We start from the raw sequence: 13,903 nt of genomic DNA on the forward strand, positions 1-13,903 counted from the left end.
AACTGCTAAAACATGGAGCTTAATTAATAAGATAAAATAGCTACCTCTGTCATGGAGTAGCCAGTTATCTCCACTACAGCAGCTGTTATTTTCTCTGGACTCTTCTCCAAGCTGCCATATTCACGCACAAGGCATCGAACGTTCACAGGGTGAAGGTACATGCACTGCCCATCCTCCGCTGAAAGGCAAGACATCATCACTCCTTTGCTTGTTCATTTTTAGTACCCTTCTCCCCACCTCAATACACCCTCCACTTATAAAATTAAAGCTTCTTTCTGAGTTCCTGCAGGACTTTTATTTCACAGGGGTTAGCTGCATCTAAGAAACTGAAAAACACATTCCTCAAGGAGGGTCCCAAAGGAGGCATCTCTGCCCTTATGAGTTCAGGATTTCATTGAACTGACCTTGATAGAAATAGTAAAAAGGAGAGTTGCCAAGATGTCCACTGCTAATTGTATCTTTAGATTCTTGGCAGATTGTTTCAGCTGGAGTTGGTTCTTCTATAGTGTTTATAACAGGTTCTCCTACAGTGTCCACCTCAGGTACTTCCTCCTCATCCAGCACTGCCTCTTCTACTTCCACAGGAGGTGAAAAGGAACTTGCCAGGTCAGAGCAAGGCTCCACCAGCTCCTCATCAAATGCAGAGAGATATTCCACATCACACTACACAGCAGAGAGGACAGAGTTAGTACCATGCCACCTCCTTCAAAGATTATCATCTCTTCAAAAATCTTTGGCACGAGTTCACCACATACATGAGTGTGGAGTGGCAGAATTAAGTGTTAGCAGGATCTGCCAGAGCACATTTGTCACCCACCTTTTTCTCGTGGGAAACAGCAGGCTCCACAGCTTTGGAGCTTTCTAGGACCAATTCTTCCACAGCTGCAGTGATTCCAGCAATGCCATTGTTTTTATCCTGGTCAGCAGAGAGTGCTGTTTCTCGCTCCTGCAGATCACCCAAAGGGATCAAGTTTCAATTTGCCCTTTAAGCCAGGAGACCATCACCATAGCTATTCTTAGCCTTGTCCTGATACTCCTTTATTGGAATACCATCCAGTAAAAACCATTCTGTTGTGCTATCCTGAAAATCACACCATATACCTGTAGCCCAAAGGCTACAGTGTCCTCCAAGGAGCTATGATGCTATTCCAGCAGCAAACACCAGCAACTTGCTGGAGACCAGAATAATCACACCATCTATGCAGCAGAACAGGGACGCTCAGCCCTCAGCACACTCTCAAAAACAAAGGTACTAAAAGCCTCCCAAGAGGTTACCTTCAGCTCCTGGATAGCTGCCTCAATGAAACAGGCTTCTGGGGTGTGTTTTTCCTCCTCATACTGCTTCAGTAATGCCGCTTTCTCCTCCAGAATCACCAGCTGCAAGACCTGCTCCCTGGATGCCAGCAGCAGCTTTGAATACTGACTGTGTTGGTCATCTGCACAGAAGGAGCACCAAATCATTAATATCTGCATGCAGAGACACCAGTGTGGATTGCTGCTGCTTCTGAAGTTCTGTTACTGCTCACTTCTGTGAGTTAAACCCCCAGGGCAGACAACACTCAGCAAGAGTTTGATACAGACTCCAAAAATTACCATTGTATCACAGGCTGGTGTCACATAGCTGCTCTGACACATATCTCCCCCACACAGCAGTTTATCTGCCACTTCATCACTCAGTTGCTACACATCACTAAAAATCAAGCCTAAACTTCTACACTGTAGAACCATCACCTTTGAGAAGTCTTGGGGGCGTCAAAACTTCCTGAAACAATGCAGTCTGTAGCTTCTTCCTTTTTCTCAAAAATACTGCTGTTGGAAATTTCTGCAAAGCCACCCTGGCTTGGCTCAAACTAGTTCATAAGCCCATATGTATTAAAAATCCATAAAAAACATTATTATGAAGTTTTTACAAGAAGCATAACAGAAATTGTAAGCTAAAGAATTGCGAGGTTACCAAAAGGTGACTGTCTTTGCTACTTTACAGCAACCACAGCATCCCATATTAACACAGTCCCTGTATTCACTGCTCCCCAAGAGTCCAACCTTGTCTACAGACACCAAGTTAATGGTGAATTTCCTGGCTTTAGAGTTCTCAAATCCTGTATTTATTCTTTTGTTTGTAAAGTCCTCTAATTTCAAATTCTGAGAAATATATAAGACCAGAGCCTGCATACTGGATACCCATCACACTTTAGGAGACTTGACTTTTTCCAGAGAGTTTCAATGCATGCAGCCTTCCCTAAATGTGACTGCAAAATGAAGTGAGCCAAGACAGCCCACAAAGCAGCAATGTTCAGTAAAATTATTTCTTTAGTCACAAAATTTTTGTGATACTAACAGATAAGATGATGATGAGTTAGTCACACTCTTGACTGGAGAAAACTGAAGATGTCAGGCAACAGATGTTTGGAATAGCTTTGCAATAATTTTGATTATTTCCCCATAGCATTCACTGACTTCAGCTGATAAGTGAAGATGATGAAAACCTTGTTGAAGATTACAGCCTTGAAATAGTTTAGACACAGAGAGTTATTTTTGTGAAGCTGTATAATGAGGAGTCAGAAGGAAAAAAGTTAAGGACAAGGAGGCGCCAATAAAAGCAGTAAGAGTCACACCAATGACTGTAAGATACAAAGTACACATCAAACTATCAGAGACTGAGATGGCAGAAATCTGCAGTGCAGTCACTTGAAGGGAAACAGCACACAAGTTAAAGCCTTACATAAAAACAGTCTGAGTAGAAAGTTTTCTTTTCTTTTTAATATGTGTCATTAACCATTTCAGCAGCTATGCCCCATGTTTTGCAGTCTGGTATATTTTAAGGAACAGGATTCCAACTGCCAGGACTCAGATACACTCACCTCTGATGTAAACAGGCTGAACCACATTCATCCACTGGGATTTGGGCAGTGCTACAAGAACACCTTTCTCTCTTCTCATAAGTTGCATCGTAATGGTATCACCAATTGCATACTGACGTGTTTCCATAGCAACAACACTGCAAGGTATGGAGGAGGTTAGTAGTGTAAAAATAACATTTCAAAAAGATGCACCATTTAATTAATATGGTCTCACCTCTTGAGATCCTTCTTGTGAACAGAGCCATAACAAATAGGACACTTACTCCAGGTCTTTTCACTCAAGGACAGGTAGTGAAGGATACATGCCCAGCAGAAGATATGGCCACAGCGGGTGATCTTGGCTGCGGTCGGTGGGTACAGACATATTGGGCAAGAGGGCACTTCGTGGCTACAGATTCGCTGAAATGGCACATGTGAAGAACAGTACAAGCTTTAGACTCAGAAATCAGTTCCTGGGACTGATTAATAACAATAAGATTATAATTATAATAATAACTGTAAGATCTATTCTAACATACTATCTTCCAGTTCTTTATGCTCTGTTTATTTACCAAAAAATTAGTACACTGTGAACTAACAGCCACAGACAGCACATGAATAACCTAAGCCACCCATCGTACTTCCTATGTCTTATTTCTACTAATGACATTAAAAAGTCAGTTTTCTCATGTCTCCCCTTAAGTATTCATCATCTCTAAAAGCAGCATCTTCACGATCCGAATTCAGTGAGAAGACAGCGAGCAAGCTCTGTGGCCTCTCACACAAGCAGACTTGTGCAGCCCAGTGTAACTGTGAGACTGAACTTACCCACTTGCATGAACATGCCAGGTCTAGTCAGACACTTTGGTACCATCTCTGTGTGGCAGAGATTTAACTGCCAAGCCAGCACCCAGATTTTTTCAGCTGTCTCGTAGTGACAGGTAACAGTAAGCCTACCTCCTCTCCACCTACACCATGCACCCGACTGTCTTGGCAGATATAAATTTCTGCTTGAGACAACCCAAAATTTCTGACCACAATTCTCAAGAGATTTTCCATTTTGTTGCTAGGCAAGATAGGCCACCTATGCACAGAGTAAGTCTTCAAAATTCTACACTCTAGTCCTCTTCCATGGACTCAAGCCCAAGTTTTCTGTTAATATCTCCATCACAAGGACTCTGTCTACAGAATGTCAGATACTATTTTTGATGAGCTCCCATCTGCGAAAGCAAGAAGCTGCTAATTTTCCTAATAGATTTTAGCACTTCTCTTTTCCTGTCATGAAAGTATTTCATAATATATTCCATGACAGATCTTTCCCAGTATTGTGGGAGTGACAGAAAAGGCCTCAACTCAAAAACAGCTGAGTTTTATGTAACATCACAGAGGGAAAGAAGTAATTAAAGACAGGTTGAGATTCTTAAGATGGAAAAAAAAAAAAATCTAGCACATCACAACTGACCACTTGCTCCACAAAGTCCCAGTTGACCAAGGTATCTGGATCAGCAAAGTGGACTGTGTAGTCTTGTTCTTCAGAGACAACAAACTGGCAGCTGGGGAAAAGCAAAGAGACAAATGATCCACTCATTTCTTAAAAATGTTTGAGAACTATTCTATAGGATTCTCTGAGTTTCTTCTTTGTCCAGCAGAAAACCACTGGATGCAATCAGTAACTGCTAGCAACAAAAAAATCAAGAGTTCAATTCACAACCAGATTTCCAGGACACAGGTATGTCGAATTTCAGTTAGACACAACATCACACACTAAGTACAGAATAAGCCAGGCAGTCTGGTTTTCCATAAACACACATGTAAGTAAGTCAGCTGCAATGGGGATCTGTTAAAAAACAGGGAATCCATATGGGGAAAAAAATATACTCCTTTAAAAAACTTTACAGTCCTTTAAAAAACTACAATTACTAGTATGTTCCTGCAAATAGACTTCACTACAATAAGACACAAAACATTAGGGAGAAATCAGAAGCACCAATGCTGAGAATACGTTTTAACATCATCAGAGACAGAAAGTCCATAACACACTTCAAATTCTGGGGAAACTTCCAGTACAAAGGAATTTTGCTGCTAGGTTACCATATATTGGTCATAATTTGGGTTATACTAMATATTTAGGGGCCCACARAATAATCAGCAATTTAAGAATTAAGACCCGTCTAAGTAATTGCCTTTGGGACTTATAAATTCAGATTAGCTTTTGTCTAGCAACTGCTATCCATTCCATCTCAACATAATAACTTTGGAAATAACACCCAGCTTTATAGGGAACTACACAGATATTCCCAAATGGGAGTGCCATGTCCCAAAGCCTGAAAATTTGAGCAGAAGATTAACTGGTTTGTATCTAAAGGACCCACTCCACCAGATACCTTGCAAACAGGTAAAGACAACATCCCTTTAAAATTTAGTCACTACCACTGAAAACTCTATGGAAAACTAATTTCACCCCAGAAAAGACAATACAATTAGTCAAGCCCAAATACACTTCCCTGGCTGGTCACCCCTTACAGCTCCATGTCTCTGCAGAAGTCTAAGAGCCCCATGGATCTCCCACTCACTTGGCCTGCAGAAAGAGCTCCTTGTTGAATGGTTTGTGTCCCCACTTGTTCCTTTTCCCCCAGTTGCCATGTCCATTCCCATCAAAATGTCCTGCTTGGCCACGGGGTTCAAAGGTGAAGTTCAGTAAGTGGTTCAGATTAATCTTCTTGGGACCAGAGAATTGGGCAGGGCTGAACTCTGCCCGTTGAGCCTCTGCTACCTAAGAGAGAACAGCATTTGTTAGAAACTGCTGGAGTTTACAGCAAAAGCATCAGTACAGGTGGACATCCAGGCCCCAGCAGTGATTACACACAGAACATGCAGCATCCACTCACTCACCTCTCCCATCCCTGTTCTGTAAATCAAGTGGTGCAGCACTAGAAATGCACAAGAACCTGAAAGTCAGAACTCAGTAGTCTTACCCCACAATGAGCAAAAGGAGTTAAAATAACCACAAAGACAAGTAAACACTGGCAAAACATAGTCAAGAAGAAGTTGTTTAAATCTTGACAATACTCTTTTAGACAGTACTACAAGCCTGATTACTGTTTGCACAGATTGTACTTGTTTTGCAAAGACTAAGAATTCAACAGAGGCAGCAGGTGAATTTTGAGCCAGTGATCTAGGTGAGAAGTGCTGCTCATCCATCAAAACTGAAAAATCACAGTATCAGTTAAAGGCCAAAAACCCTCTACAGTATTTAGACCCACATCAGCATAAAAACCTCAGTCTGGTTTTTCTTTGATAACAGCAAGGCAGTTACAATTACTTTCTCGATACCACTATCACTTGTAAATTTGTGCCCTGAAGTGGTAGGACCCAATCAATCTTCTTTGGCCTGTTTAGAAGATTCATTGGCAGAGTCCCTTGGGACTGGAAGGGCTAAGGAGTCCAACGCTGGACATTCTTCAAGAAATCTTAAAGGCACAGGAGAATTCTGTCCTCTTGTGCCAAAAAATCAGCCAGTGGGGAAGACCAGCCTGGCTCAACAGCGAGTTTTAACTGGAAGTCAGGAAAAAATGAATTTATGACCTGAGGAAGAAGGGACAGGGAACTCAGCAGGACTACAAGGATGTGATGAGGTTATAGAGGGAAAGAGGTAAAGGGCCAAAGCCTGACTAGAACTTAATCTAGCCACTCCTGTAAAGACAAAAAGATGCTTCCATAAATACATCCGCTGCAAAAAGAGGGCTAAAGAAAATCCCCATGCTTTAATGCATGCAAAGGGAAACAGTGGCAAAGGGTGAGGTAAAGGATGAGCTACTTAATGCCTTCTTTCCCTCAGCCTTTCATAGTAAGGCCAGTCATCCTCAGAATACCCAGCCCCCTGAGATGGAAGATTGGGATAGGGAGCAAAATGAAGCCCCCATAATCCAGAGAAAGAGTCAGTGACCTGCTGTGCCACTCAGACACCCGTAGGACTCCACCCATGGGCACTGTGGGAGCTGGCAGCAGTGATCATCATTAACCAGCAATTAATGATCAGCATTAACCAGCAGTCTTGGCAAACAGGGAGGTTCCAGCTGACTGGAAGTCATCAAGTGTGACACACACCTACAAGAAGGGCTGGAAGGAGGATCTGGGGAATTACAGGCCTGTCAGTGTGACTTCAGTGATGAGGAAGGTTCTGGAGGTCATTCTTCATGCCATCACAAACATGTACAGAACAACCAGGGGATCAGCACAGCCAGCATTGGTTCACGAAAGGCAAGCTCTGCTTGACTAACCTGATCTCCTCCCCATTTAGTGCACGAGGAAAAAGCTGTGCATGTTTATCTACCTGGACCTCAGAAAAGCCTTTGGCACAGCTTCTTACAGCCTTCCCCTGGATACACTGGCTGCCCATGGCTTGGATAAATGCACAATTCTCCAAGTAAAAACCTGTCCGGATGGCTGAGCCCAGAGAGTGGTGAGGAATGGAGCTACATCCAGTTGGGGCTGGTCACTAGGGGGGTTACCCAGAGCTCAGTATTGGGGCCAGTCCTGTTTAATGTGTTTATCAATGATCTGGATGAGGGATTTGAGGGCACCCTAAGCAAGTTCACAGACAGTACCAAGCTGAGCAGGAATGCTGATCTGCTGGAGGACAGGAATGTTCTGCAGAAGGGTTTGGACAAGCTGGATTGACGGGCCAAGGACAATTGTGTGAGGTTCAACAAGGCTAAGTGCTAGGTCCTGCATTTGGGTCACAACAACTCCTTGGAATGCTCCAGGCCTGGGGAAGAGCAGCTGGAAAGCTGCACATCAGGAAAGGACCTGGGGATGTTGGTCAACAGTGGCTGAACATGAACAGGTGTGCCCAGGTGACCCAGGCAGCCAGCAGCACCTGGGCTGTACCAGAAATAGTGTGGCCAGCAGGAASAGGGCAGTGAAATGAKGTCACTATATATTTTCMCAAAGGACCCGTGTCATGAGATGTGTACATGGCCTGTCTTGGCACCCATTCCTCAGATGGCATTTTTTCTTAGAGCACTCCTCTTCTGTAGTTGCCAAGTTGCTCTACTCACATTCCCTCTGGCATCTCAACGATGTTAGCACCTCTTATCACTCTCTCCCTTCCCAGCCCAGGAGCTGAACGTGTACACAGCAGATCTATCTAGGCAGGTCAGGGTGATCCTCTCATCCCAAGAAAGAAGGCCTTGGAGGCATGGCATTACACTTCTCACCTCATCTCGTCTTCCACCATTAGAAGAGCTAAAAGATTTGCCACTTCCRCTGCTGCCTCCYCTTTGAGGGGGCATCTTGTTAAAAGCTTTGCTTTTCTGTGAATTGGAGCGACGGGACTGACTGGAAAAGTTCTCATTTTTTGAATATGAAGTTTCTCTTTTACGATTATAACGCTGTTTGGATCCACTCGCATTCTTTCCATCTGAAAAGAAAAAAAAAAACCAAGAATCAGATCAGCAGCCTCAGAGGTGTCCCCATGTACTGCACCTCAGCTAACTTCACCTCAGCCACTGTCTCAAGGGCAGTGTTTATCAGGACATCAAATCCCCCCAGCAACCCAAACCAKTTCATTCCTATCATTGCCCAAAAATCTGGTACAAGAGTTTGAAAGAACATATTTGCTGTGCTCTACCTTCTATAAGAATAGTTGAATTTCCCTTTATCCAGATTTGGAATTGCCACCACCAGACATCAGAGTGTTGCCTGGTACATGAAGTGATAAATACCAAGATACCACATCTTCATGCCCCATTACAAGAACTGACAACAACTCGTTATTTTTTTTCATTTCATTTGCCTAAAACACACAATTTATCCTATTTATCACATTCCCTTGTATAAAGACACTCCTGCCTGCATTTTTCTTGAAGGCTCCCATTGCCTTTTTCCACTCACTTCTGCACTCATTGCCTAAAAGATCACAGCAGATATAACTGTTTAAAAAATACACTTTTATGTTATCAGGCCAACAAAGGCTAACTGATCTTGAAGCACAAACCAAATGCTTTGTGGCCTTGCTGGGCACATACCTAAGATCTAAGTCCACCAACCTATGCAACAACAACTGTTTGCCAAAACCCATGCTTAGCACACCACTGACCCTAACACAGGACACAGTGGTGAAGCACAAAGCAAAATATTGCAGGAATAACGTTCACAAGAGCAGAAAAATCAGTCCAGCTCTTGAGAGGGGTTTTCTGTGCCTCAACAGCTGCCACATCAAACTGCTGGAACAGAGTTAATACTATGAAGGTATTTCTAATAGTCTTAACACAAGATCAGAGTTGCCCAAGGACACAACAGACTGCTGACCTGTTGCTTAACCTGGCACTTCCACCACCTGCCCACAGTTTTATTTGTAGAAGAGGTATGATTGTAAGCTTGGAAACAAAACTCCACAGGCCCCCAAGACATCTATCCACACAGGCAGCCTCAAAGTCACTCTGGATACACAGTAAACATTCCACAAACAGCAAGGCTTCACACAATATCTAGTTGCATTTTATAAAAGCCTGTTCCTTTCCCTTTTCCCACTTTGTAGTCCTCCTCCCCACCCCTTAACATAAATCTTACAAGGCAGGCAAACACACCACAGTGATTCAGGATCATATTTCTCATGTGGGCATTTTCATTGCCAGTGCCTCCAGCTTTCCCCTTTCCCAGCACCACTTCCCATCTACCCAAGCATTCAAAACAGTTGGAATGGCATCATTCACATAAACTACATCTTTTTGTTTGGGTTTTTTTTTTGTTATTTTAAGTTTTTTCACCCACCTGCACCCCCCCAAAAAAGGTAGGGCTGGAATAAATGAGTATTATTGTATATCAGAAAGGATCCAATTTCTTAAGAATAAATTAAGTAATAAAAGGGCTGGACCAGGTTCTGTGCTGGTCTGCTGCTTCTTGCACTTGTCAGACTTCAGTCTTTGCCTGCAAGTACAGCTATAATAGGACACTATCATTACTTTCACACGATGTGACAGGCCCATTTTGCAGTCAAACTTCATCATCAGAACTGGTAATTTACTCTGCTATTCAAAAGGCTGATCCTTTAATTCAGAATTAAACCAACTCTGTCAGAACCACAGCTGTGTAACTCAAACACATGCTTGCATAGCTGGCAGTGCTTTAATGCACATCAGGCTAAAAAGTCATGGCTTGAGTGTTATCAGGAAAAAAAACACACCAGAAGCTGCCAAATACTGAGGGTGTGACCAGGCCTGGCTGAATGATTAGATAGACCTGGTTTGAGAGYGTTTGCAAGGAAGAAGGAATAACCAACACCTTGGAGTCTGTAGTAAAAAAATAAGTCATTTTGAAGAGGTTTGGACTACTCATTAAGTTACTCAGGAGCAGCATTTGTCAGTTTAGAGTCCAACCACCCTCTTAAATCTGTCATTTCAGCAAATGCACTAGAGGGGCGCATGCCTATTGTGTCTGTACCACTTTGCAGTTTCTCTGCCATCTTCAGCTGGGGAAAAGAAACAACTCAAAAGAAGTGAGTCCCAAGTGGGTATTTACAAAGCCTGGGAAGGAGGAACAGCTCGTACCTGCAGCTGASAGAAGAAYTTCTTACCACTTAAAGTTTTAATGKAGTTACTCACCATGCACTTTGTCAGTCAGATGGTTTACACATTCCTGTCATACTACAGGTCCTTTCAAGCCCCTCCTAGAGTCTTTGGGAGTCACTTGAGTGACTCACATTTTATAGGAAAGAACTCTCCACTTGYACATTTTTTAAAAGGACCCTGCAACAGTCTAACAACATTTCAAACCTGATTTTACAGATTGATGATTTCATCTCCCCACTACAGGAATTACTGACCTCAGTAGAAGCCTGGTCCATCAGAGTAGTAAAGAAATCAGTCAGCAGACAACTGAGAGTTTGCAGAATGCATTTGTAAACTGGAACAGCTTTCCCCCTCTCTGAATCTAAGCAATGTTGTTCCTTCCAAGCTTTCCAGCATGCCACATGTCAGGGAGCTCTCTGCTTTCTATCATCCATCCCAGCACTCCAGCAAAGAACAGGGCAGGACAGGCTGCACTAAGACCAGAGAAAAGTGGAAGATTCTCACTGCCAGCCTCTCTTGTGAGATCCTAGTTTTAAGTGGTGTAAATTTGGATTTGGTAGTTTCTTTTTTCCCTCTTTTCTTGGCAAATTAGGAGTTAGCAGCAGCAACAGTGCTGGTGAGATACTTACTCTTCACTCAGGGCATCAGTTAGTCCTTTGTTGTTTTCATGGGATCTACCCTATATACACACACAGATTATGTGGATTTATCTACCCATTCACACTCCAAGAGACTCATAAAAAATACTGTCCATATAATTTAAAAACACTAGCAATAAAACTGTTCTTGCATTTTAGAGCAAGCCCTGGAATTTGTGGTTTCTCCTGCTGCTAGAGGACCTGTATCTCCAAACAAACAGAGAGGAGATGAAGTTCCAAGGTTAGGAGCAGCTCTAGGTGACCACTTGGGCCTGGTTTGCTACTGGGGGGAGAATTGCTGCTTCCTTCCATCTTTTTTCACCTCTTTTCTGCTGAGCTGTGCTGAAGCCAGCAGCATTGCATAAGGGGTTTGGATCACACTAAAGCCACAGGGTGGTTTCATGAAAACACACWGAGGCCATTGCTGCTGCCAAGGCAAACATTCCCAGTGAGCAGGAGGTGACCCAGCTCTCACACAGCCCAGCCAAGCAGGCTCACACAGGATCTGACAAGGCCCAYGAACATTTGTGACTACTAACACTGTCCATCAGCTCTTGAGGACTGCAGAGAACCCCAACAAGCCCATTTGCCCTTAGCTATTATATCCCACCAGTGTCYTACATGCAACAGCTACAAAAAAATAGCCACAATTTAAYCCAGCTACACCCTATGAAGTTGCTTGTCCTGATTTTACCAAGGGAATCTTTTCATTTTAGTTTTCAGTACCCTTCAGTTAGGATATTCCTAAATATGCATCTACTGTTATGGAAAGAGATTCTGATTTTTCCAGGTGCACTGCAATGGAAGCAACTCATYCTTTTGCCCTGCACTGTGTTTCAGAAACAAGTATCATTGAAGTAGAATTATGCCATGACAAAATTTTCCTGCTTTATTAAAAAAAAAGTTTGGGGCTTTATGTAATTAAAAGTATTGGAGTAGAAGAGAATGGTCATCAGGATTTCTCTCCCCACTGCTCCTGTGCTACTAATGGCATTATTTCAAGCCTGTAAAAGGTCACATTCCACAARAMTCTCTTAACATTTTTATTCTGGGCTGGAATAACAGGCCTTGTACCTCCTTCCTCAATACAGATACCATGTCTTCTACATGATGGAATACCAGCCACAGTACAGGTCATCTTAACTCCYTCCTGAAGGATGTTTGTATTCTGTGAACAATCCTCCATAGAACATCACACAYCRCTACAAAAGAAGCTGCTGTGAGGAGGTRTCTCTTGGCAAGATGGGGACAGAAGTTCTYCCTAAAAAGACTTCCATGTGTTTGAATTTGAAGTTAAAATTTCACTGTAATTGCACAGKTACAGCACAACCTGGGGAGCTGTGGGTGAGTCACCTGCCATGTCCCACTTCTGTCAATCCTGTGGAGGTCAATTAATACAGGTGAAGAGCAAGTAATACTTGGTTACCCAGGACATGACCACATTTASAAGTCCAAAAAGGAGCCAACAAACACCTCCAAGAYACTCATTTTGTTAAASCTTTGGAGTGTACTGCTGCTTTTTYATAGGCCTTAAGTAATAYAGCTGAAACATACCACTGAGGAGGAAGGAAATTAGTACAGCAATGGTGGTGTGGCAATGTGCTGACTCTCTCTCACATATTTGCAGGACTAAGAGCACAACTWTTAATCACTATTGCCCCATTTCTAGGTTTTAGGGAAAAAAAATAAATAAATAAAAAAGGTTGCCAGGAACACTGTTCCTAAACAGGTTTACAGAACTAAGGGGGCTTAGGTCACACCTTGAAATGATGACAGGAACCACACTGGCTCCTGACGAACTGCTCTGTCAGCAGAACCAGCTGTTTGCAATGCCAGGTGTGACACTTTGGGTTGAATGCCAGACGAGCAAACAACACCCAACTAACTCTGAGCTCCCCCAAAGCAGGTCACTGAAACAGTGGGGCAGGGGGAATTCTGTGTACAGATCCCAGACCTCCTCGGAGAGGTTTAACAACACAGGAACAAGAAGTTAAGGCCTCTGTTGACAGGCACTGGTRAATGTATGTTCTTACTATAGAACCAGGGCTTTAGCTCTCAAGCTGATTACTCCAATACTAATGAAGATAAAGCATTAATCCTTAAAGGAAGAAGAGAGCAGGGATCCCAGCTCACCCAACAGCRAGCAGAGCCGGAAGAGGAAGGAAARAGAAACCAAAAACAAGCAGTGACCTGAAACGCCGCCTATTAAACCCAGCTGAGAGACAAACAACCCGACAAGGCGAAGTTCAGCTTCCCCACAAACCAAGGGCGGCACAAGTCCGTCTGTCCCCGCAGCTCCACGGTTACCCCCTCCCAGCTCTTACCGCCTTTGGGCTTAGACTCCCCCGCGGCGGGCCCGGCCGAGGCGGACCGCGGCTGCTGCCCTTTGCTGCCGGCCGAGGATCCGGGCGCACCGGAGCCGCAGGGGCTGCTCTTGTCCATGGCGGGGGCTGCGGGGGTCGCGCCGGGCGAGCTCTGCAGCATCAACGGGCGCCCCGGGCGAGCGGCGGCCCTGGGCGGGGGGGCACGACGGGCGCTGGCGGAGCCGGCGGGGGCCCAGGCTCATGGCCCGCGGGGGCGACCGGCGGGGGCGGCGCAGCGCGGACTCGGCCTCCTTCATGGCGACATCTTCTTGCTGCTCAGTTCGAACCGGGGAAGGCCGCGGGAGGCCGGGCCGGGCCTGCGGGGCTCCGGGCGCGGGAAAGAGAAGAGCTGCTCACGGAGCCCCGCGGGGCCCGGCGCTGCTGCCGCCCGAGGGGTCGGCACCTCCCCGGCACCCACCGGCTGCTCGGCGCCGCACCGGCCCCGGCTCGGCCGCCGCTGCCCCGTAATGGCGACGAGTCGCCCGCAGCAG

General features: G+C 44.6%; 1 protein-coding gene across 1 annotated transcript; it reads right to left on the bottom strand.

Moving 5' to 3' along the window:
• Window positions 1–21: 21 nt before the first annotated feature.
• Window positions 22–13,903, bottom strand: LOC130578253 (RING finger protein 10-like). Its single transcript, XM_057374207.1, has 10 exons — window positions 13,374–13,903; window positions 8,060–8,262; window positions 5,414–5,613; window positions 4,303–4,393; window positions 3,076–3,260; window positions 2,862–2,998; window positions 1,276–1,436; window positions 818–946; window positions 405–663; window positions 22–178 (listed from the first exon to the last, which is right to left on the bottom strand). The coding sequence occupies exons 1-10, from the start codon at window positions 13,531–13,533 to the stop codon at window positions 24–26; spliced, it is 1,680 nt and encodes a 559-aa protein (XP_057230190.1). The 5' UTR covers window positions 13,534–13,903; the 3' UTR covers window positions 22–23.

Source organism: Malurus melanocephalus, unplaced genomic scaffold, assembly GCF_030028575.1.
Source record: "Malurus melanocephalus ecotype Western Australia unplaced genomic scaffold, MMel_1.1 scaffold_219, whole genome shotgun sequence".
In the NCBI taxonomy this organism is placed as follows: domain Eukaryota; kingdom Metazoa; phylum Chordata; class Aves; order Passeriformes; family Maluridae; genus Malurus; species Malurus melanocephalus.